General features: G+C 41.3%; 3 protein-coding genes across 4 annotated transcripts; 1 reads left to right on the top strand and 2 right to left on the bottom strand.

Annotated features, from left to right (window-relative positions):
• The first annotated feature begins 2,828 nt into the window (after positions 1-2,828).
• Positions 2,829-5,262, top strand: LOC311057824 (trafficking regulator of GLUT4 1-like). Its single transcript, XM_084074922.1, has 3 exons — positions 2,829-3,504; positions 4,627-4,753; positions 5,205-5,262. Exons 1-3 carry the CDS (start codon positions 3,067-3,069, stop codon positions 5,213-5,215), a joined length of 576 nt encoding a protein of 191 aa, XP_083931048.1. The 5' UTR covers positions 2,829-3,066; the 3' UTR covers positions 5,216-5,262.
• A 1,132-nt stretch (positions 5,263-6,394) lies between these two features.
• LOC311057955 (Golgi SNAP receptor complex member 1-like) lies at positions 6,395-19,425 on the bottom strand. 2 transcript variants are annotated; one of them, XR_014602017.1, is made up of 10 exons: positions 19,364-19,425; positions 18,076-18,178; positions 16,079-16,154; positions 15,719-15,826; positions 15,079-15,170; positions 12,512-12,586; positions 10,479-10,508; positions 9,934-10,016; positions 6,969-7,390; positions 6,395-6,741 (listed from the first exon to the last, which is right to left on the bottom strand). XR_014602017.1 is itself a non-coding variant. In XM_084075175.1 (9 exons), exons 1-9 carry the CDS (start codon positions 19,410-19,412, stop codon positions 7,266-7,268), a joined length of 741 nt encoding a protein of 246 aa, XP_083931301.1. In that variant the 5' UTR covers positions 19,413-19,425; the 3' UTR covers positions 6,395-7,265. The 2 variants fall into 2 exon arrangements, 1 of the variants encoding a protein (XP_083931301.1); XM_084075175.1 differs by having other exon boundaries at positions 6,395-7,390.
• A 3,256-nt stretch (positions 19,426-22,681) lies between these two features.
• LOC311056964 (beta-crystallin A1-like) lies at positions 22,682-24,276 on the bottom strand (the record flags this gene model as incomplete). Its single annotated transcript, XM_084073827.1, has 5 exons — positions 22,682-22,829; positions 23,313-23,455; positions 23,585-23,726; positions 23,906-24,024; positions 24,235-24,276. The coding sequence occupies 5 exons, from the start codon at positions 24,274-24,276 to the stop codon at positions 22,682-22,684; spliced, it is 594 nt and encodes a 197-aa protein (XP_083929953.1).
• Positions 24,277-25,427: the final 1,151 nt, after the last annotated feature.

The raw sequence follows: 25,427 nt of genomic DNA, 5'->3' as shown, positions 1-25,427 counted from the left end.
TTCAAACACCCGATATAGGTTCAACGTGTTCACGTAGCCCAATAATAGTCGCTTCTTTTGGGCATGTTTTCATAGACCTGATTGCTTGTTTTTCTCGCTAAATTTGGCAACACTGGGCTTATCTGTCTCTGACTATCCATGACCAAGACACCATGAGATGAGACAGGAGTAAATGAATGAAACTTGAGATCATGAAGAAGATGAATACAATATCAGAATGATTACGTGACTAACGCAGTGGTTCCCAAACATTTTCATGGCAGCCAATGACTGAAAATTATCAATCAAAAGGGAGGAGGACAGACCTCACACTTGTAGCCACGATGCAGAATTTATTTGGATGGGAAACCAACGTTTGGACCTTGCTAAGTTTTCTTCAGGAATAGCTCAACAGGGGAAAAAACTCAGATTTATAGGGGAGGATCACACAATGATCTCCATTGGGGGTGTGTTTGCAATCAAGATTCAATCAGGTATAGGCCTACTGTATAGTAGTATAGCCCTAAATGGGCGGGTATCACATGCACTACATACATCCAAGACATCCAAGACAATGCTTCTAAATGCACAAAATATATTAAAGATATTATCGCAAGTGCAGGTCTGCATGATGTGTGATAATGATTTAAAAACGTTTTGAGTAATAATAATTCATATATATATATATATATATATATATATATATATATATATATATATATATATATATATATATATATATATTTAAAACAAATATTCACCATGGAACTTTTAAACTTCATCGCTGGTTTACTATTCTCTGTTGTCTTTGTCCTTGAATATTTGTTAAATATTTATAAAAAATATATATTATATTATAATATAATATATTTATCAAATATTTTTGGTAGATATTTGTAAAAAATAACATGCGATAATATCTTTGATACATTTTGTACATTTAGAAGCATTGTCTTGATGTATTTGACAAGTGCATGTGATACCTGCCCATTTAGGACTATTAGAACTTGATTGAATCTTGATTGCAAACACACCCCCAATGGAGATCACCTGTGTGTGTCCTCCCCTATAGATGTAAGTTTTCGAAACGTTGGTTTCCCATCCAAATAAATCCTGCATTGTGGCTAAGAGTGTGAGGCCTTTTCTTTATTCTCAAGGACCCCCAAATTGACACTTATTAGCCCGCAGACCCCCATTTGAAAACATTTGCCAGGGAGCCCCATAAGAGAAGATTTTTACGTCTCTAGCAGTAATTCTAAACCAATTTAATTTAAAGGACCCCCAGTTTGACATGCATTAGGCTACGGACCCCCATTGAATGGCATTTATATCTCTGGAACCCCAATTTATATTGTAAAACCAATGTTAATTTAACTCAGAGAGTGTACAAATGTACATGTATGAGTTACAGACCCATAAGGGTCAATTTGGTCCATTTGGTTCCTAGCTATCATTTAGCTGGGGACCCCCTGGAACTCCCTCAAGGAGCCCTGGGGGTCCCCAGACCCCACTTTGAGAACCACTGGACTAACATATGCAATGAAATGCATTTCCTCAACACCACCAATAGATGGCACAATACACTAGGCTAGGGTCACAAAACGCTAGCTCTATGACAGTGCGCCTACCTTTCTATAAGTGTGAATCTTTGTGTTAATCTTTGTGTGTTAATCCATCATTTGACCGCTTTTGCCTCCAATACTTGTGTAAATACCTTTGAGTAATAAAACAGTCACACTCACAAACAAACACACAAAACATGTACAGTACTGGCTAATATCATATTTGACCCAGGGGTCAGGGGTGGCCTGGCCAGGCAGGTGCATATTATCAGTCAGATTATATAGGATATCACTTACAAAAAGTATTCTGAATGGTCAATGCGGTGCTCTCTGTTGGTTCATTCACACAGCTTTAGATCAGATTGTCTGCACTGTGATGGATGGATTGGATGTAGCCTATAGACAGGAATCTCATGATGACTGGACAGAATGTCCTGCATGGGCATGGCTACTTTTGCAATGGACCTTAATGGAAACTGGAAACTGGAAAAGGGGGAGTTATGGGGAGAGGAGAGCTATTATCAATAGTGTACTCAAATACATGGTTATTATTATTAGTTAATAGTTGTAGTATAAGCGCAATAGGGCATGGCTCTTGTAGTGCTCGAGTAGGCTACCTCAGTGCTGTAACTAAGCACATTTACTCAAGTAGGCCTACTGTAGGTCTACTTAAGTATTTCTACATTACAGTATTGATACTTTTACTTAAGTAAAAAAATAGAGTACTTTTTCCACCACTGCTAATGACTTGGCACAAAACATGCGTGCAAAAGCATGGGCTACTGTAATCCCATAATGCATTGGCAAAGAGTAATATAATGCTTCTGTTTGCATGGTCATTAGATCCAGGGTGTGTACAGTGTGTACAGTGCAGGCTCGGGGGCTCATGGTTCATATTACAGTTACACACTACCTGGGCTCTCACTCTCACTTTCATGCGCACAGACAGACAGACAGACAGACAGACAGACAGACAGACAGACAGACAGACAGACAGGCAGGCAGGCAGGGACTCTAACACACCATGCGGATCCAGCTGATTAACCGCGCGTAAATGGAAAGCTTTTACGCGCGGCACGTGTTGACTCAAAAAGAGGTTTAACTGTGTTTTTTTTCTCCTCCTTTCTCATATTGTCACAGCCTGGTATAAACGGGGCTTATATGAATATGCCGTGGAGATGTATAGAGATGATGCGCTAACATCTCACTAGAGGAGGGTGGGGGGTGTGAGGGGAAGGCTGCGTTGGAGCTGCTCAGTCCAAACTCAACCCGGGAGGGACCGAGACGTCGATAACAACTCCTCATCATTAAGGACCTTATATGCTTAATGAAATAGTTTGTGCCTTTAAAGGAATTAGACTCGGTGAATGTATGAGACTTAATCTGATGAAACCACTCGATGGAGAGCATCTAAGGAAGACCCCTTGAGACAAAGGAAAGCGGTTTAGTTCATTAGAAATTCTCCTGGATTTGGAGAAGAAGAGTCAAGTGCGGCAAGAAAATCAGATCTTCTCCATAAAGCATAATGGCGATCAACACGGACACCGCCTACGGGACAAGCGGCCTGATGGGGGAGCGGGATGGGGTGTCCCATCACCACCACCATCACCACAGCGACTTCCACGACACGGAGAAACTGCTGAGTTCCACCATGACGGAGCCCTGCGCCGGGGGGGAGAGCAACATGAACCCCTCCGACACCTTCCACCTCAACATCAGGGGGAGCGTCCGCTCCCTGGACGCGGAGCAGACCGGACACAGGGCGCCGCTCAAGTCGGGCTCCGTGGGGCACCTCGCCGCGGCCGCGCCCCGCTCCACCTCGCGGCTCAGCCTGGGACCCCCGCTCAGCCCGGTGCCCCCCGGGACGGAGCCCCCCCCCAGCTACCTCTGGCTGGCCGTGCTGGCCTGCTTCTGCGTGGGCGGCATGCCGTTCAGCATCTGTGCGCTGTGGTACGCGCACGTGGTGAGTTGTGTGTTCCATCGTGGCCAAACATTACCAAAATGTATACAAAAAAGCTAGAGAAAAGTGCTCATTGGAGCACAGGTCTCCGCCAGATCAGGTAGGTTATTGTGGGCCAGCAATGTTGATGGAATATGAGGAATCGGACAAATCCTTCTTGATCACGTGATCCGTAGGAGTAATATCAAAAAATGTTTTGGAAAAAATTGGCCTCCTGGTGGCGCTATAATAGGGCAATGTGAAAAAATTGGGGCAGAGGTTCTGCTCTGCCAGAGATTGTGTGCGCACAGTTTCGCTGCGACCAAGGCACCAAGCCAACAGTGCTGGAGATTAGCTGCTGGGCGCTGTCAGGCAGACAGACACAGGGATGCACACACACACACACACACACACACACACACACACACACACGCACACGCACGCACGCACGCACGCACGCACGCACGCAGGCAGGCACGGACTGCTGGACAGGGTGCAAAACATAATCATTTTTGCAAAACAGGGTGCAAAACAAGTCATTATTGTCTCAATAGTCATTTTTGTTATTTACCAGTGATGGAAAAAGTACTCACATTTTTTACTTAAGTAAAATTATCAATACTGTAATGTAGTACTCTGTTGCAAGTAAAGGTCTGGAATTCCAAATGTACTTGATTAAAAGTGCAAAAGTAGAAAGTACTCATTATGCAGACTGTCCCATTTCAAAAGTTTTCAGATGTATAAAATGTATAAAAATCTATAGAAAGTAGAAGATCTACAAGTTCACAATGCTGAGAGCTTGTAGATCGGCTATTTTCAAATGGCTGACATGTATATAGGGCTGAAGTGATTAATGTATATTTTGTAATAATAAAAGTACAGTATTTGACTCTGAGATGTAGTGGACTAGTACTTGAGTACATGTACTTAGTCACTTTCCACCATTTCCAAAATGTAGCTAAAAATATGTTTAAAAAACAGTATTTATATAGCTATATCTGATGGTGAAGTTTGATGTATCCATTTATATCTCTGAGTGTCAGAGTTAAATTATGTTTATAATAATTGTGCATGCATTTGTTACATGCATGCATGTGCATATGGATTCTGTGCATCCCCTACATCTCTATTCTTGTGTCTACGCAGTCAAAGTCAATCCTGCTCACAGGAGACGTGCAAAATGCGACCAAGTATGGCCGTAGAGCTATGCTGTTGAGTTGTATCGCCATACTGGTTGGCGTGGCCGTCATCGTCTTCGTCGTGCTCACAATAGGTATGCACACACACACACACACACACACACACACCAGGGGTGGACTGGGACCAAAATTCAGCCCTGGCATTTTGGTCCGAACTGGCCCACCACCCCCGCACCGTTATGTCAACTTCAATTATTTTGACAGCTTTAGTATGTTGTTACTTTGCAGATTTAGATTATTAAATACAAATCTGATACATTAAAGTGATTAACACCTTAATGCATTACTACAATTCAATAATATGATTGTGAAATGAGCCATTCTGCTCAACAATGACTACTTTTATGTTTGGTACTGCAAGTATATTGTGATGCCAATTAATACTTTTGTACTTTTACTCAAGTAAAATATCGAAAACAGGACTTTTACTTGTATTTCTACATTGTGGTACTGCTACTCTCTGCAGACTCTTCAAGTTCCTCTATGTAAAGTTGAACATCTGTCCTTGTCTATCCCTTTTTGCAGAGATGCGGTGAATGGATGCAGATGCCACTAAAGAGTGAGTTGGTACTCATAAGCTTCAATTGATCTCAGAAATGTTCACAGAAGACTAGACAAATGTCCTCTGAAGATCGCAAGAAAAAAAAGGAAGCACAAAACCAAAGAGAAAACCAATAATGAAAACATGACTACAGCCAGAGACTACATAACTTATGCCTATAAATTACTCTTCCCATTTCTGTTCTGAACTGAGGAGAGAAAATGTCACTTTTGCTGTTTCTCAAGAACAAGTGAACAAGTGGACCACGATAAACAAAAGGCTCTGCTTAGGGACTGAGTGGATCATCAAAGTTTGTTGGAGACAATTATCCCCAGTCCCAAATAGTGGTACATTGTTGTTGGCATGGGTCTGGTACCAGGGCCTGATGTCTGCCATTGATGAAGGGCAGACACCAAGCACTAAATTTGATGTTTATTTATTTGAAAAGGGACAATGTACAATATGTATTGCACCAGAGACAGCTAAGAGCCAATGTACATCTGTAATCCCTGGGTGGGCGCCATCAGCGACACACAGTGCAGTGTACGATCATATTACAGGAAACAAGCTTCCTTTTGATTAGATCGACTATTTTTGTCATTATTTCCACAGAAACATGCAGCATGGGCAAAAAACTAGGATCCTTACTTTGTATCCATGCACACAGAATGTCCGCGCACATGCATGTCCTGCAAAAGAAAAGAAAAAAATAATCAAGGACAAATAAATACATACAGCTATTAACATGCACTTCCAGGACCTGCCTATTCTGTGTCATTTGCAACATTTCTCATGCTATACTCAAAATAATTCTCCCCTGGTTAGTAAGTTAATGGTAAAGAATGTGAATGACTGTGGCTGTGGGAGGCTGAACAAATTGACATAAGGTTTACATGCAACTTCAAAATCGTGTGCAATTATCATGGCAGTTTCTCTTTTTGCGGTAAATCATTTGTATAATTGCTGAACAGTACGTTCCAAGTACATCTCCGTTCTACTCTGTCTGAACTACCTGGATGACCAATGGCCATTAGTTGACACTTACATTTATGGAGTGTCCCTGCACTGATTGTTGTCGGCACACGTGTTGTTTCTACATTTATACTGTATGACTGGTTTCCTGTGCCATAGTTGCATGTGTGAAATAAACTTGAACTAGCATGAGGAATTTGAGTCCACCATTCTTTTATTAGACAGTCTTATATAAAAGTATAATATCAACATTTAACATACATATTAAAATGATTTCTTCATACATCCTGAAAGAGTAAAAAAAAAAAAGAAGAAATTGAACAATATGCAGCAGAATAGAAATGGGTATTTAAAGTATATTAGTATAATTCACTGAATAAATAATCCTTTCTCTTCTTTTACGAGATTTCTTGACACACTTAGGGCCAGTTGCATGAAGACAGACTCAGCCTTATAGAAAATCCAACGTGGCTACTCACAGCTACTCTGAATGAATAAAATGGACATTTAAGTGGATCATTTCAGACAGATTTGCAGACATGCAATAAACTGTGGGTACAGTCAAATAGCAGAAGGGAACACAGTCTTAATGGCTGACTTAATACCATTTGAAGCAAAATAAAGCTAGGAACTGCCATAGAATTGCTTAGTGCACATTAGGCTTGTGAGAGAAAACTGATTTAGCTTCATATGAGAGGAAATGTATATTAAATTAAAATAGCTTAGTGAGATCTATAGACTACAATTATGTCAGCGATTTTACAAATATTCTAAACCTGACCCTTGTAGGGTGGCTAAGCTTTCTGGGGGGGGGGGGGGGGAAATAAATCAGTCCGGATTTTTATACAGTAGACTTGCCTAATAAAATACTATGAGATTAATTCAGATAACGTAATTGTTTTGCAACTGGCCCCAGAATGTGATTACTTTTGGTCCAAACTCATCTCTTTAAGCTTTTCTTTGAAAATTCTAAGAAACAACAAAAATAAAGGGGGAGGGTTCAAAATTGAAAGATTTGGCAACAGTTGTAAAGTCTTGGTGGAAACCGAAGCTGTGGTCATTTCCATCACATGTCAGTGGAAGGTGTAGAGTAGCAAGAGGATGGTGCACACTCCAATCACACCTCCCAGTATGAGAGAGTCCCGCCTCTTGCGCAAATTGATTCGCTGGATTAGACCGTTGATGGCAGGGAAACGATCTGAGGCGCATGGTGAAGGAAAAGTCTCGATTGAAAACAGGGGCTATACATTTTAAAGAAAGATTAAAAGACAGCAAAGACAACGATGGAAGACAGAACGCAGAGAAAAGTGCATGAAGGGAAGTTGAGTTACAACACATTGGTGTAATTGTGCGGCTTACTGTTTTGTGTCATTCACTGCCCCTTGGTATGAAATGTCCTATGTGTCTGAATATACCAATGCAATAATGACAAAATGATATATATTTAATTGTAGCTACTTTGGGATGAAGGGCCAGATATTGACATAAATGGACCATAGGTCCTGCCTTAGTTTTGCAGCCTCCTTCAGTTCCTACACCACAAACAAAATATTAAAAAAATATATATAAATGCCTATGTGAAACAAAATGCAGTATCATGCTCAGAATGCAACTAAGCAATTACTACAATTCTAGTTAAATTAGTACATTATAACAATTTAAGAAAATCATTAAAGGGAGTGAAATGTTTCCAGTCATTTAATCCTGAGGGCAGCTGTTTACTTGCCAAACAGCTTGCAAACATAACAGAACACGTTGAAATGAGGAGCAGATGCGCTTCCTCTGATTGCTGCCTTGGCTGTGGGTGCTCAGCCACAGTTTTTTCATTCATTGATACTCTGATGAAGACAGTATGCTGAAACACGTTATAGCAGCCTTAAGTAGCACAATCAAGAAATGTGAACCTGAGCTAAAAGACTTATTTCAACACATCTGGTGGTTCTTTTCTATAACAGAACACATCACCACTGGATTGAGAGTAAAGGCCTCTGCATGGTTCCTCATACTGCTCGTCTAAATGTAGGATGGCTTCTGAAAACCTGTTTCGGGTGGTCAACATGGGGTTTGCAATGTTTATCCCCCCCTTTTTTCCACAAAGTACTGCATACCCTCTACCCTGTTTAAACCGCTGTCGTTTTTTTGTTTTTCTGAAAAAGATAAACTGACACAATTGGCAAGGTATTCTAGGTGTGAATGTGTTTCAAACGGTCAACGTTTTGTGTATAACGCTTGAAACCCACCAAAAAAGCACTCACCGCTTATTGTGCACGGAGGTTTGTGCGTGACTGTTCTCGCCAAACCTGCCCACAGCAGGACATCTGGTCAATGCATTTCAATTAAACTTTTTTCCCCGCCCGGAGCGGGGACAAAAAAAGATCTGCCTCCATACGCGACCAGTCATTCACTAACATGGGAGCGAAAAAAGGTGGTGTCTACTCGCTTGCATGCCCTGCTGGTTTCAAGCATCACTGTATGTTTCGCATGTTCCTGTTAAATGTATCAGCTGTCTGAATTTCGATGTACAGTATATGCCTGCATATACAAATAAAGCAATCAACCAACCAACCAACGAAATTCTACTCTGTCCATTCTTCACACAAACACTTCCGCCACAATTTTGAATCCTCATCCGCTCACCATGAATAGCCTTGAATTTATTGGTGCACTTTCATCAGCATTTGCATCTTCACGTTTTAATTACAAAGGGTACAGGACAGGATTTGTGCTTGTTTCAAGAACCAATGTCACAATGTGATAGCATTCGTCCAATGTGACTATTTTATGCAGAAATACTGCAGGGGAAATATAGTGGGCAAATTACAATCTCTTGCAATTACTGCCAGAGGGTATTGCTTGAATGTGTGTTAATTAGTAGCCTGGGTGCCAGCCTGCTTCGCTGCGTTCGGTGGACTTTTTTTCTCTCTCCGCTTCTCAGTCTGGAATGCCTCCTATCTCCAGGAGGCGGGACACAGCAGCCAAGGTTCCAAACCTACCGTGGCTTCTGATTGGTCTGTGGTGCGGGGCGGGACAAAAAAAACGGTGTGATCGTTTTGATTCGTCATTCGTTTGAACAACATCCAATCAGCAACGACGTTGCCTAACGTAACATATGTAGTTCCTGTGTACTTCCTGTGTAGTTCAGCAAGACGAGTCAATCGGGGGCATTCCAGACTGAGAAGCGCAGAGAGAAAAAAAAATCCGCCGAACGTAGCGAAGCAGGCTGGCACCCAGGCTAGTTAATTAGTCCTGGAGGGACTAAAACAGGGTTGCCATGTCCGCTTATTTTAAGCGACTTTGTTTTTCTGTAAAGTTGCTTGTACATATTGATAGTTGCGAGTTGCTTTTTTGTGGGCTTGTTTCTAAAGTTTAGTTGCTTATTTGGGCTTTATTCCTAATATTGTTTAAAACATTTTCAGGTCAAGGACCCCCAAATTAATATGCAATTGATCACGTATCCCCATCTGAAAACATTTTGTGTAAGATTTGTGTTGTTAAAATGTTTTAAAAATATTTCAGATTTTGCACTTTTGTCAAATTCGCAGATCTACAAGTTCACAACGTTGAGCTTGTAGATCTGCCATTTACAAATAGCCAATGTACATAGGTTTAAAGTGCTCATGTGTTAGTCACTTCTTTGGACTTGTTTTCATAGACCTGGTTGCTTATTTCTCATGCAAAATCTGGCAACACTGGACTAAAAACCTGATTAATAGGTGTCATGGACTGAAAATAGCAGGATACTGGCCAGGGTGGTGACTCTTGTCTGAATGGACTTCAGCATCCCTCTCTGAAATGTCATGCCCTCTTTGGTAGCCATGGCAATACTGTGGACGGAACACATCTCTGATTAGTTTAAGAAAAAAACAAGTTGTTGTTTTCTTTCCTGCAGGAAATCATAAGTGCTTTTTGAAGGCAAAATAAATAGTAGACAAATTCACTGGAACGATTTATCACCAGGATAGCAGCGCATTTTGTTAGGATGACATGTATATTCAGTTGTGCAGAACAAAGAAAGGCCAATGAAGGACTGTTAATCCATTTACAATTAACCAATGGCAGGTATATATTACTACTTAGCCACTTGATAATACAATATTGTACTGTACTGCAATATGCTTTCAAACACAGCACCACTTTTGATGTACAGACTAAGAACCTGGATGTCTCAGTAAACAAGACTTGAGTCTGTTTGCCAGGTAGTTGAGGTGTGTGCATGTGCGTGTGCGTGTGTGAGTGTGAGAGAGAGGGGAGACAGGGAGGGGAGACAACAAAATAATAAAGCTTACCTTATGGCACTGTCGATTAACCGATCTGAACTGTGATAAGAAAAAGAAAAGTTATCCCTTTAAGGAGCCACATACAAGAATGTTTCCTTCATTACCAAAATGCTTAACACGCAAATTCCGTTTGTAAGTTCATCTTTCAATAAATAAAAATCATTCATTGAGGATGTAGACATTTTGGCAGAGCTAAAAACTATTATTTTATGTGCAATTTCATAAGAGCTATTGACGCTTTTTTAACGTGGTCATTGCATTTTGAAGTGAAAACAAACGCAAAGATTAGAAAATGTAAAAAAACATAAATAGTCTACTCTAAACACAAGGTTTTCATACAAAGATAATTCAAGGGAATGTCATTATTTGATAATAATTAAAAAGAACAAGAAGAACAGCAGACAGTTCAAGTCTGGATTACAAACCACACAGCTCTTTGGTTCTATTATCATAAAACGAGCACTTCCTGTGTTTCCAGCGACACGGCACTCAGAGCGCTTAATGGACATTTTTTTGGGGTTATCCGAGCTCTGATTGGTCCCTGCTCCCACCGTATCGTAATGGCAGTTAATTAATCTCTATAGTACAATGAGGTTTGTGCACCATGAGGGAGAAATTACAGTTTTCTTCCGGAAGCCCTTTTTTGTTTGAGTGTCTGAGCTTCAAAAACAAACGCTTTTCCTAAACACACAATTTGTGCATGATTTTAAAATAACAAATTCAAGCACATTTCAATTACCTTCAAGTACCTTATACTTTCCGTCAAGTGCAGAGTATTTCCAGGGCCATTTATTATTCTACATTTCACTTCAGCCTTTTGTGATGCCAACTTGCAAAATTGTAATGAACAGTGTGCAAACCTATTAAATAAACTCAATTCTTGCCAATGAATGCAAGGCGTGTGCAATGACGTCATGCCATATAGGCATGTACACAGTCTAAACATTATGTGGATGAGATTTCCAGCGGCTGCCATTAGCCGTTGAGATACGTAAATGATAGACAGACGGGCAGTGCCTTCAGTCCAGGGAGCTGAGCACTACATCCTGACAGACTCCACCGGAGACCAGAAATCAATACTGGTCTCTCTACTGCTTTCATCCATCACACCATCTCCCTGCCCAGCCCACCCGATCATCCACACTGCTTCTCGTCCGTCCCGCCTCGTTTCATCCTCTACCCGGTTCCCTTTCTCCTCTCTCAGTGCTTTCAGTTGGTTTTTCCTTCTCATTTTATCTCAGCAGCACAGTTACAGGAAACGTGCAGACATCACCAGCCACAGGCTGAGGTGAGTAATGAGATGTCCAATAAATCACATGCGTGACACATCCCCCCCCTACTGTAATAAATGTAAATGGCTTCTGTGTGCACACACACACACACACACACACACACACACACACACACACACACACACACACACACACACACACACACACACACACACACACACACACACACACACACACACACACACACACACACACACACACACACACACACACACACACACACACACACACACACACGTGCTGAATTTGCTGTGAAAAGCCTGCTGGTTTCCATTCCTTCTTAATCAGCGACATCCACTTCCGATATCCACACACACACACACACAATGTTGCACACGTTTCCATATCCGTTGTGAATCTTTAGATCTCTGTCTATCCGACTGTGATCGGAATGAAAAACTACAAGAATTCTCATTCATTCTGCTTGTTTGGACACAAGAGGTATCATTAATTAGTAAAATGTGGGCTGAGGTTTCATTTTCAGCAGGGAACACTGGTCCCTCTGCCTCAGCTCCATCTTAAACATAAGACAAGACAAGAAAAGAAGATATGAATGGAACAGGAGAGAATTGAGAAAAAACAATGGAAGAGGTCGGGTTGGAACAGAACAGATTGGAATGGAATACATACCCACGGAGTCTATGTGGAAACTTAATGGACGAGTGTTAAAACACAATTACAGGCAGGCAGGAGGGGTTGTATTTCCACTGCAGCAACAGTGTGAGTGTGATGTATAACTGAGTTTCTTACTTCCTCAGATGTTCATGCTCCTTCAGGAAGAGCTCCATCCTCCTGTTATTTACAGCTGAACCACTCTTATAGGACCTGAAAACACACAGACACAGAGAGAGAGAGAGAGAGAGAGAATAAAGACTAAGTGATGGATTCGGATATAGATGGGTCAAGAGAAAAAGAGAGTCAATCAATTTCATGATTGCAGGATACACAGTAAAGTCCATAGTGGTAATTTAACTGTGTGTACGGGTCCATTTGGTTCCATTTGTGCACACGCCGTTAGTTAAATTAATACAATTCTTATATTAACACAATTAAATTAAACTGAGTGATGGAATTAAGATGATGAAAATATGTGTGTGTGTGTGTGTGTGTGTGTGTGTGTGTGTGTGTGTGTGTGTGTGTGTGTGTGTGTGTGTGTGTGTGTGTGTGTGTGTGTGTGTGTGTGTGTGTGTGTGTGTGTGTGTGTGTGTGTGTGTGTGTGTGTGTTCAGTCAGGGACCGGTGGGGGGGATTTCCGTGCATTTCTCCAAGTGCAGAGCCCTCTGTGTTAACTGGGCATGAATGAATGAAACTTTCTACCTTCATAAACAGCATGACAAACACTTTTCTGTTAATCGTTCGTTCGCTCTCTCTCTCCATTTAAGCCAGCGGTTGGGCAGTGATTACAGGGCTTCCTGCATTAAAGGCTGTTAAATCATTAGGACGGTCTAACAATTCCCAGCCACTCTGTGTAGCACGGAGGCGTCTTCCTCTAGTTAGATCGTTCAACAGTTAAAAATGATCTGGCTTTATTCTTTTCACTACCCCGCTCCCTTGATGTGCTTATCATCCGTCTCTCTCTCTCGCTCTCACCCAGTCACTCACTCCGGTATACGCCTTTTCTAATTCTTTCTCTCACTTTTGCATCCCCCGTCTCTCTCGATCTAACTATTGATAGATAGTACACATTAATTATCCCTCAAATAAAAAAAAACCTTTCTAGAGTGTAGCTCCCCCATTTCTTCTCTCCCACACTCTATGATGCTCTCTCTCGCGTTAACTCTCTCTCTTTCTCTCTCTCAAATAAAAGCCTTGCGGTTTGATTTACTGTAGGAGGCACTTAGGAAAAATATCCCCAGAGAGAGAGAGAGAGAGAGAGAGAGAGAGAGAGAGAGAGAGAGAGAGAGAGAGAGAGAGAGAGAGAGAGAGAGAGAGAGAGAGAGAGAGAGAGAGAGAGAGAGAGAGAGAGAGAGAGAGAGAGAGAGAGAGAGAGAGAGAGAGAGAGAGAGAGAGAGAGAGAGAGAGAGAGAGAGAGAGAGAGAGAGAGAGAGACAGACAGACAGACAGACAGACAGACAGACAAAGAGTTTATAGGAGGAGGAGAGGCAAGGATAATTAATAATGAAGATAGGGTGGGGATGTAAAGAAACAAACAGGACGTTTCTGCCTCCTGCTGTTGAAGAACAATATAGCAGAGAAAAATGCTCAAACGTAGTGTACTGTATGTCATTCAACTGCTCTGCAGGAGTCTAGCGATCTATAAGAGGGACTGCGTGTCTTGTCTGTGTGTCTGAAGCGAATCCCGCAATCCGCTGGGCCGTTCAGGGGCAAATGTCTTGTGCACATTACCAGTAGGCCACAGAAGTACCTTCACAACTCTTTTTTTTCCACATATGTCTTTTATACGTTTGAGATTATGTCACTTTAACCGTGACCAAATTTGGAGAAATATGTCATAGATATGTTATAAAATGAGTGAGGTTGCAGGTTGGCGACATGAAGTCCGAGATCCACACTGGAGCAAGGCTATTCCCATGTGAGTTCTACAATTAACTAGCCAACTACCTTTATTAACAGTCCTTAAAATAGATTTTCCTTTAGTTTGAATACTGTTTATCCTAAATACGATTTAGATTTTAGACATTTTAGCCAGTTCCACAAATTGGAGATGTGGAAAAGACCCTGTCATGGTGGAGTTGCTTTAGTTTTGCATCTGAGCGCATTAGTTTAACCTCAACCATCGAAGACAAATTACATTTACTGTCAGTTTATGCTTGATTCAAGGTTTTGCCAGGAAGTGATGTTTCCAGAGAGACAATAAAATATACAAATAAACCCTTAAAAGATCCAATCAATATTTGAATCCCTGAGATTTTCAGTTAAATTAATTAAAATGAGTGACATTAGATTTGTTTTATTATCTACTGGTTCCAGCCACTCTGGCATCAAAGACACACCCCATTCTCTCATTGTCCAGGATGGAAATAAATAAGGAATAAGGGAGGGAAGGAAGGAAAGTAGGGAAGTATTAAAGAAGGAAGGAAGAAAGTAAGTAAACAACAGGGAAGTAGGGATGCAAGGTATAAAAGAAGGAAGGTAGGAAGGAAGGTGCGAAGCAAGTAAAGAATGAAGGAAGGAAGAAATTAAAGGGAGGGAGGAACAAAGAAAAGGGAGTAAGGATGGAAGTAACAATGGGAGGAAGCAAGTAAAGAACAAAGTAAATAAATGTATATATATACATTATACAGTATTTAGTAAAAGTGATAAATGGTGATATAGGCCTGTTTCCAAGCCCAATGAACAACACATGACAACACTCACTCTATGTCCCTGTGAACTGATCCAAGCAGGTCCTCTCTCGCTCGCAGGCTGAGGAAGTTGCCTTTGGTTTTGTGGAACTCATGAGTGTAATCCTAAAGGAGACATAGGTACCGTAACAATTAGCAAAAATGCAGGATCAAAGAGACATGAAAACACATATACGTATAATTCCTACAAAACAAAAAGGGGCTCGCAACTCAATTTTAAAATGCTCCAATTGTATTCACAGCAAAATTGGAGCATTTTAAAGTGAGTTGCGAGCCCCCTTCTTGTTTTGCATGATAATCATTATCATCATTATTACTTTAATTGCTTGCATATGGGTTTGTTGGTAACCTTTGTCTTTCCTTGTTAATTTTCCTGAACTGCAATGTATTTCCAAACAGTGCTAAAGATGTTTTCTGGCCGTTATGAACAAAATATCAAGCCAAGTCGCACTCCGGATAGAGATTGAAAGCGGAAGCGCACTATTAATTTACTTTTGTACAGAACACCATCTCATATTTCTCAATCAAAACCGTTCATGACCACAGCTGAATTTTTTAATGTTTAGGTAGGACAGCGTCATGCTAAGTGGTAAAGTGCAAATAAAAGAACTGGGACAAGTGTTAAATAGGAGGGTTGAGGGAAGATTATTTACCTGTAAAATGTCTCGGTGTCTCTGTAAGGTGTGCATAAGTGCCGAGTTGTGAGACGTCACTCCAGGGCTCTGTGTGTATTCTGCCATCTTGTCGTTCACAACAGCTAACTGAGATAGAGAGAAAGACAGACTGCCATCACGTAATTGTTAGCCTTGAGGCTAAACAAATTCATAATAATAAAATCAAATTTAGTCATTGCCAATTCCCCTATGGCATGAGTGTCTGTCACTGCCAACACCTAATGCTTGTTCTGCTGTCTGTGTATAAAATATTCTATATGCAAAATATTTACATCGTCTCTGAAAGAAGGCCTGATTGAAACTGTGAGGAAGTGCATGCACGTGAGCCGTTGAACTCACACTGGCCAGCAGCTGCTCCAGTTCAGCAGTCAAAGCCTCCAGCATGTTGTCCTGAGAGGAGCTCACAGACCCAGACCTGTTTGCAACGGTGTGAGAACATGAGCCTTCAAAGACAGAAAATACACCCCTTCCAGATTTACACATCGTTTTGTCCCTTGTTCACAATTAAGACACAGAACCAAAAAAGCATCTCTGGGAATGAATGTGTGCTTTGATGCAAACTTAAAATGTACGTGTTGTAACAGTGTTAAAGTCAAATTAGTTAAGGACTTTATACTTTTGGATATGGAGAGGGACATGTTACTTTAAATGATTCTTTAGTCAAATTAATCTGGCTACTAGTATTACGCGATATACTAAAAACCAGGCTGTATTATGTGTAGTTTGTGTAACTATTTCCGCCTTTAGCGTCAGATTAAGATGATCTTGGATAGTGATAGAGTGTGTTATCCGTCTGCATACTTCTACCTACGCAATATTAATCTTCATCTTTGTCCGTCGCTTACACTAAACGTCACCGCCATTCTCATTCACACTCTGATTACATCTGGTATTGACTACTGCAATTCTATCCTCTTTGGTCTTCCTCTCACGTATCATCATAAAACTCAATCGGTCCAGAATACAGCTGCTCATATCATTACCAGATCTCCTTCCATAAATCATATCACTCCTGCTCTTCAACTCAACTTCACTGGCTCCTTGTTAAATATCGTATTGATTTCAAAACTCTGCATTTCACCTTTAAGGTCCTTCATAACCTAGCCTAGCATCTCACCCTCCCATACTCTCAGATCCCCTTTTGCCGTTCAATTCACTACAGAGGTGCCCACACTTTTTTGACTTGAGAACTACTTTAACATGACCAGCTCAACAAGATCTACTGACCAACCAAAACGTGTTAATCCCATTGCTGAATATACTTAAAAAATGTACTTGAGGGGGCTGTTACAAATGTCCTTTTTTTGGAATAGCGACACAGGCGTTAGACAGAGGACACATTTATTTTCCCTCCAATTCTGTATGGAAGTGTTTTTTGGCTCCTTTGACATGCACATTTTTATATAACTTTGTAATGCTACTGATGTTTGCGTGCAACACCATTGAAAACAAAGCGTTGCATTGTGGGTTTGCCTGAAGCCACGAAGGAAGCTGACAGGAAGTTTTTCGTGCCAATCAAAATCTTAATTAAAGTAGCAGATGCCAAAAGGAGTAGTTTTGTGATTATGTATATATATTTAGGGGCATGGCACAGGGTCTACCAGCACTGCCCTTGTGATCTACTGGTAGATCGCGATCTACATTTTGGGCACCCCTGCAGATTCAGATTCAGATTCAGATTCCTTTATTGTGTAATACACACAGGAATTTGCTTTGACAATGCATGATTGTGTTTCAATCTTTTTTCACATATATAACATAAATACCAACAACACAAAACAACATCGTGCAAGAAATAGATAATATAAAGTGCCATAGTGTTCATCTGACCAACCATCTGACTGCTTGACTACCATAGGGTCTAGAGTAAACTGAGGCTTCGGCCACTCTGCCCTTGACTCTGGAACTCTCTCTCTCTCAAGACATTTGCAATATTGATTCTCTCTCCACTTTCGAATCCTGTATCAAAACACACCTTTGCAAACTGGCATAGTCACTGTGATACTGACAAATGGTTACACTCACATTGAGCTTTGCACTGATGATTATTTTATACTTGTTAATTGTATTAATGTGTGTGTGTGTGTGTGTGTGTGTGTGTGTGTGTGTGTGTGTGTGTGTGTGTGTGTGTGTGTGTGTGCGCGCGCGCGCGCGCGCGCGCGCGCGTGCGTGCGTGTGTGTATGATGTGATGATATTTCGCTTGTTTGCTGCTTGTTTTTAACTGTGTTTTGTAAGGTGTCATGGAGTCATTTGAAAGGTGCCCATAAACAACATGCATTATTATTATTATTCAGCATACTGTATTATGAAGAATGTGTAGCTACAGCTACAGTACCTTTGCCGCTGGTCACGGCTGCTGCTGCTGGTACAGAGCTTACTGAAAGATACCAGCTTCAGGTCCAGTTCATTCTCCAGCTGTCTGGCCTGCTTACGCAGATCTGGAGACACAAGAGGACAATATATTAGTGAGAAACAGCAGACCTGGAGACACAAAACAAGGACAAATACATCAGAAACACAGCAGAGCTACCGACACACGAGGACAATAAATCAGTGAGAAACACTGCGACACACACACACACACACACACACACACACACACACACACACACACACACAGACAGACAACCACAGGCTGACGACGAGCTAGGTGAGCTAATTGTTAGCTAACGTTCTACACTGAAGTCCATCCAGAACCAGGTAATTGGGGCCAATCGTACATAAATATCAGTGCCAAAATTATCTATTCGCAAGACGCCACTCACACACATGTGACCACAGCTGCAGACAATCAATCTGCCAATGCAAAACTATTGAACTGGATGAACTATAAGTAAGCGGCGAAGCAGTAGTGTAAAGTAACTACAAGTACTGTACTTAAAATCTTGAGGTATTTTTTTTACTTTACTGGAGTATTTCCAGTTTTCAGTACTTTTACTTCTACTCCACTACATCACAGAGGCAAATGTTGTACTTTGACTCCACTACAATTATTTGAAAACTTTTAGTTACTTTACTTACTAGTTACTTTGTTGATTTTGATTATTATTAAACATACATCCACTTCAGCCCTACAGTATATACATTTCGGCCATTTGAATATAGCCGACCTGTCAATGCATTGACAGCTTGTAGATCTGCTATTTTCAAAAGATTTTTATATAATTTATACATTTGAAAACGAGTGAAATGGGACTTTCATAATGGCATAATGAGTACTTTCTACTTTTGGTACTTTAAACTAAAAGTACAAAAGTATTGGTATCACAATGTACTCGATACCAATACTTTTGTACTTTTTCTCAAGTACATTTTGAATTCCGGACTTTTACTTGTAACAGAGTATTTCTACATTGCAGTATTGATACTTTTACTTAAGTAAAAAATGAGTTTTTTTTTCCCACCACTGCTGCGAAGCTACATTAACAACAGCTGAGCATCAGCCTGGACAGTGTGTACTGTGTACACAGTGACACCAGCTTCCTCCTCCTCAGAGTCAGGACATATAAATGACGTTTAATTCACCCAATTATGGCGTAATGTGCCGGTCAGAGAGGAAAGGTTAATGCCTATATGTGTGCTGCTTAGCTAATTGTTTTAAACTAAACACAACAACCATTTACCTTCCCAATAGTTGTGGCTGTCGGCCGCCGCCATGTCTGTTGTTGACATGTCACCATCAGCCGTCAAGAGGAAACAACTGTCGTAAATCGTAGTTCGTATGCGTGTGTGACGCAAAGAGTGATAAAAAACCATGACGGTGTGACGTCAGTAGTGCTGGAAGAAGTAATCACATTTTGTACTAAAGTAGGATTACCAGTACCACAATGTAGAAATACTCTGTTACAAATACAAGTCCAGTATTAAAAATGTACTTGAGTAAAAGTACAAAAGTATTCGCATTAAAATATACTGAAAATAAAAGTACTCATTTTGCAGAATGTCCCATTTCACAAGTTTCCAAAAGTATAGAAATGTAAATAGCAGATCTACAAGCTCACAACACGTCGCAATGCAACCTGTTGTGAGCTTGTAGATCGGCTATTTTCCCAAGTACAGTACTTTGAGTAAATGTACTTATTTTACACCACTGGAAGTCAGCTCCATTCACAACGCCCAGCATGGCGTAAAACATTTAAGGTAAAATTGTAATGTTCTTTATACAATGAGTGTTTCCCTATGAGGCAGAACGGGCTTGTTTAAAATAAGTCTATCATCAGAGTACATGATTGAGCTCTGTCTTGTCTGAATGTATATTATAGTTTTAAGTGTGTTTAAGTGTTATTATTAGTTCTATTATTATTAATATTTGTATTATTACGGCCCTCTGTCTGTTTAAAAGGTTTAACAGGCACAAATGTAACTTGCTGTCATATGTCATAGTGTGTGCCGTCTACTGCCACACTGTGTGTGTGTGTGTGTGTGTGTGTGTGTGTGTGTGTGTGTGTGTGTGTGTGTGTGTGTGTGTGTGTGTGTGTGTGTGTGTGTGTGTGTGTGTGTGCGTGCGAGAGAGAGAGGGGGGGGGTGATGAGTCCTGCTTATTTAACAACAGGCCGGGACTGTTAGAGACAGACTGTCCCTGTCTCTGCATCCTTTATCCTCAAGTAGAATACTGAAAACTAGGTAATGATAATGAACCCTAAACCAGTGGTTCCCTAGCCTGGGACCAGACAAATCTGCCAGTGCAAAAATAATGAATTGCCCTCTGTGATTTGGGTCTGGCACCGCTCCATTGGCCACGCGAGGCTAGTGGTTCCCAACCTTTTCTGGATCGGGACCCACTTTAAAATGTCAAAATCGTTCGCAGCATAGCAGGTGAACAACTCGATACAATAAACATTAAACTCAGTTTTGACCTTCAAATTGAGGAGAGCTTGCATTGCATAACATCAAACAAACTGGTGTGTGTGCTAGGAAGTATGGATGTATTTTTGGAGATTCTATATATTGTTTGTATATGTATGCTGCTGTGTTTATCTGTTTCTATGTTGTACTGGCTGTGAAAACAAATGTCCCTCTGGGACAATAAAGTCTAATAAAACCTAATCAAATCTATCCACACACTCCTCCTCCTATCCACCGTACAAACAGGAAGAACCTCCCATGTGATCTGATCTCTGAAGAAGTTAAACAAGAATCACATGAGAAGATTACAAGAATCGCCCCCATTTTTTTCGCAGACCACTCGCCCCCAGCGGTTCTTGTATTCGTTTTACTGAGGTTAAGGTTAGGAATAGGTTTAGGGTTAGGCATAGTTTTACAGAGGTTAAGTTTAGGAATAAGGCTAGGCTCAGGCATAGTTTTACTGAGGTTAACTTTGGTTACGTTTTGAATACCTGGTGGCGCCCCGCATTAGACGCGGGGTGAGCGTGTTTTGGGGCGAGTGTTCTTGTGGAGGGCAGTGAGTGTGACACCACAGAAATGTGTTATGAAAACTGAGGAAGCATGTGGAGCAGAAGATTGCTTGAGACATGCTGAGCTGGAGCAGCTCTGGCACACATGCAGACTCGGCGGACCACATCCATTTTCTACGCTGTTACACCTCGCTCTCAAGGATAATTGAATCTATACACACCCAGTCAGCAGCAATGTCCACACCTGAGCCACTTTGAAGATAGATGTGAATGTGGCTATTTGAGAGGCAAACTAGAGGACATTCTAAGGAGGAAGGGACATGTGCGTCTGTGACCCTTTCTAACCCTTTGAAAGTGAACTGGAGGCTGATTTTCTCTTCTGGCATAATGTTCTGTTTGACGGTTGTCCCTTTTGTTAGTGCTACTCTACTAATATCTATAACATCACACTAAAAGCTGACCCAGTACATGGAAAATGTTTTTTCTATGTCTATGTTTCTATGTTGGGGCACTACGGATGAAAATTACCATCATCTCTGGCTAAATCCTGTGAATTTACAGTACTTGATATGTATTGTTCATTAATACATGCTGTCTCTCCCAAATAAACAAATACATGAAATGAAAAAGATAGACACGTGATCATGTACAGTACATGTATGAGAAGGTGAAAATTAATCAGTGCTGATTAATGGGGTAAATGAAAAGGAATAAACAGTAATGTATGTAGACCTATTGTGTTTTCATGAAACCATGTCTTCACCTAACCAACCCCCAACCCCCATAATTGAAACTGCTTCACGTTTCAATTATGCCAATTAAAATGTAGTTGCCAAATGCAATACCGTAATTGCCAAATGTAAAGATGTAATTTTTGTAATTTAACATGGTTGAATTTATACTGGATGTTGAACTCATCTCTAAGAGTACCCTTGGCGAGAGAGTCAGCAGGGAATATGTCATATCTGGGATGTTTGAGTATAGGGAGAGACAAGACACATGCCATCCACTGTGTTAGGAATCTCTCTCTTTCTTTGCTCATTCATCTTTATTCATCAGGCTTACACAAAAGTGATCATTAGAACCACAGTAACAGAGAGACTGGAGGTGGTGATGCTGCTGCTGCTGCTGATAAGGAAAACAATGATGATGACATCGATGAAGAGGCGCAAAAAGTCGTGAGGTGTTTCACCGCTGTGCGGCCGGGCAGGAAGTCTCTGAAGTCGAGGGCTTTCTCTCATTACCGGTTCACTCTTTCTCTAGGTTCTGTGTCAATCCCATGTTCTGTCTTTCTTTCAATTCATCTTTCCTTTGATTGTATAGATGGTTTCTCTCTCATTCTTGTTGTTGTTTATGTTTATTTGTTTTTTTTTAGAAAATAAAAAAGGCCATGAACAACACATGACACTGGTAAAGCACCTGAAACCCGACCGGAGCTCCTGCTTGGGCTAGCCGGGCCAGCGGAGCCGGGGTGATTGGGGAAGAGGAGGAGGGATAGAATAGAAGGAGAATAGGGTATAGGAGCTAGAGGGAGAGAAGGAAGAGGAGGAGGAGGAGAAGAGGAGGTGCGAAGAAGACGTCTCCGTCTCAGTGCTGAATCCTCCTGATGGACTGGATCTGGGGAGTCTGGGAGTGGGATCCGTACTCGCGGTAGCACTTGTACTCGCCGGAGTGACAGTCACACTCCATGATGTACTGGTAACCACGGTACCCAGGGAACTGGTAGCACACAAAGCTACAGGGATAGAGGAGAACAGGCCAGTTAGACCACGGCAGGGCACATTTATTTGCACAGCGCATTTCATACACTAAGGCACAAAAGGGCATTTAAAGCTGATCTGGACTCTTTGCCTAACGCAGCCTACCTTGGCATCCCCAAGTGGTAGTGACAGGTAACTGTTTTGATACTCAAGCCACTGGTCTACCAAAGACCACTGAAGCTCATTCATTAAGGTAACTGTGCAGTAACAGTATTGTAATCAGGGGTGATGGGCTGATCTTATAAGTTTTCACTCCTTCACATGATTTTTGCATTGACTAAACAAGCAAAGTGCAACTTTAAAGAGAATTAACCACTTTAACCTTATTTTACAGTTTGGCTATCTTTGAAAGATTTTGAAATGGGGGTGCGTAGCCCAATACATTTGGGGGTCCTTCACATGAAAATGTTTGAGAACAACTGTTGGTAGCTTATATATAAAAAAGAAGGCAAACTTACGCTCCACACTGGACGTGCATGGATCCGACCTCGTTGTCCATCCAGCCCATGGCCTGCAGGGAAGGGTAGTCGTCACACAGCTCAAACTGACGGCCCATCATGTTCTCCCTCTCGAAGATGGTCATGCGGGACTCCTTGTGGCTCTGCAATACATGAAATATCACTTTATGTGTCATGTTACATCGTATGGAGAATATAATGTGCTTGTCATAATGTGTGACGTGTAATGTGTCATGTTGCGTGTTGCGGGCAGGTGGTGTTTTGGGACGTACGGCACAGCAGATAGGTCTGAAGGAGATCATTCTCTCAATGTGATAGGAGTTGCTGCCGCTGTAGGCCTCGAAGCGAGGGTAGTCTCCCTTCTCCAGGACAAACTGCTGGCCACAGAAGCTGGAGTGCTCATAGCCCACCCAACTACGCAGAGAGAGATAGCGAGAGAGAGAGAGAGAGGGATGGAGATGAGAAGAGAGAGAGAAATTGATAAAGGAATAGAGTAAACAAAAGAAAGAGTCAGTGTACTTGTCCGCCAGGGTCACATCTAGGTCCATCCACTCCCTTAATCTAAAGGAAAGAAAATGTTTCTGGGTACTTACGCGCCACACTCGACCTTCAGGGAGCGGATGTTCTCCATTCCACACTCCATGATGTTCTGGCAGCAGGCGGTGAACTCCATGCGTCTTCCTTGGAAGCACTCCTGATCGTACACAGTGATCTGGGAAGAACGCAAAAGAACCATTGAATGGAACAGCGTAACACTAGAGGTGAGCGGTGATTGGGCAATGTCAGGTATGTGGCGGGTGTTCTTCTTCTCGTTGTCTCGGTACAATCAACAGTTACTGTATGCTAATGCATCCTAGCTTTTCAGTGTACCCTGTGCGCATGTGTATTATAGTGTTCAGCAGCATGTCTCCATTGTGCTTACCTTCCAGGGGCCCATGGGCATGATGGGGTTTGTCTGAGCCATATTATTGTTCTTAGTTTCAGCAGTACCTTTTTGAGAAAGAGAGCGACAATCAGGATAGAGATGGACCCAAACACCCACAAACATCTCCGACCAAATGCCATGTCATGGAGTGGTCATGTGTGCAACATCAATGAAAAGTAGTAGTAACTATTCTCTCTCTCAAACAGCAGGCAGGTAAACTGTGAAGGTCCTTTAGGTTTTGGTAAAATCTTGGTTCAAAAATGTTTGGCTCCAGTCACTGAGCCTACCTTCTGGAGCCTGTTAAAACTTCCCTTGCTTCGAATTTAATTTTGTTGTTGTTGTTGTTGTTGTTGTAATAATTGCTTTAAAATTAAACACAAATTCAAAAGTACAAAATGTATTCTGGCATCAATCTGACCTCAAATTGTTCAAATTGGTAACTGAAGGACCAATTATGTGGCCCTTTCTGCATCATGGTCCACAGCTTGGGAAACTGTGGACGGTACTGTACCATAACATAACATTGACTACTAACAAGCTACATTGAACACCTACCTAAAAACCGTGAGCTGTGTGTCGCAGGGTGCAGAATGTGTGTGTGGTGGGGTATATATACAACCCCCGGGAGTTCAGGGGCCCTGCGGGGTGGCACGCTGGACTCGTGTCAGCAATTTGCTTTGGACTCCATTGCTTTGTTGTCTGAGCCACTGAGGGGTTAACACACACAGAGAGATGCGCACATTACAGAGAGGCGTAACGCCCATACTGCGTTGTATTGTGTCTCTAAAAGCTATAGGTTAGGACACAGAGACAGACATATTCACCCTGAGATATAGGCCACAATCACTGAAACAAACCCATAAAGAAAATAATGACATGCTCTACTGTAGGTTTAGAAATGTAGGTAATAAATTCTATGAAGACCATGTCTATAATAATGCGTTATAAATATACTTATAATAATGCTTTATACTTATAACACCATTTCATATCATATCATATCATATCACACCAAGCACTCATATGTACTTGTGATGCTTTTTAATTATAATCACCATTTTACAATGACATACTTTAAACATGTAAATGCATTATAATCTGCTTTAAGTAAAGTAATGACATTCCTGGAGGTGTAGGCTGAAACGTTTTGACTACAGAACAGGTAAGGTCAGGGTATGTAGCCTTTTTAA

The sequence above is a fragment of the Gymnoscopelus microlampas genome (genome assembly GCF_963454915.1).
Source record: "Gymnoscopelus microlampas genome assembly, chromosome: 12".
NCBI lineage: Eukaryota > Metazoa > Chordata > Actinopteri > Myctophiformes > Myctophidae > Gymnoscopelus > Gymnoscopelus microlampas.
This window is presented reverse-complemented; position numbering and strand designations above follow the sequence as displayed.

Coding starts and splice junctions, on each gene's coding strand:
- LOC311057955 (XM_084075175.1), bottom strand. CDS start 19,412: ATGTCAACAACAGACATGGCGGCGGCCGACAGCCACAACTATTGGGAA. Junction 16,155..18,075: donor AGCCGTGACCAGCGGCAAAG/GTACTGTAGCTG, acceptor CGTTGCAAACAG/GTCTGGGTCTGTGAGCTCCT. Junction 15,171..15,718: donor GACACCGAGACATTTTACAG/GTAAATAATCTT, acceptor TGTCTCCTTTAG/GATTACACTCATGAGTTCCA.
- LOC311057824 (XM_084074922.1), top strand. CDS start 3,067: ATGGCGATCAACACGGACACCGCCTACGGGACAAGCGGCCTGATGGGG. Junction 3,505..4,626: donor CGCTGTGGTACGCGCACGTG/GTGAGTTGTGTG, acceptor GTGTCTACGCAG/TCAAAGTCAATCCTGCTCAC.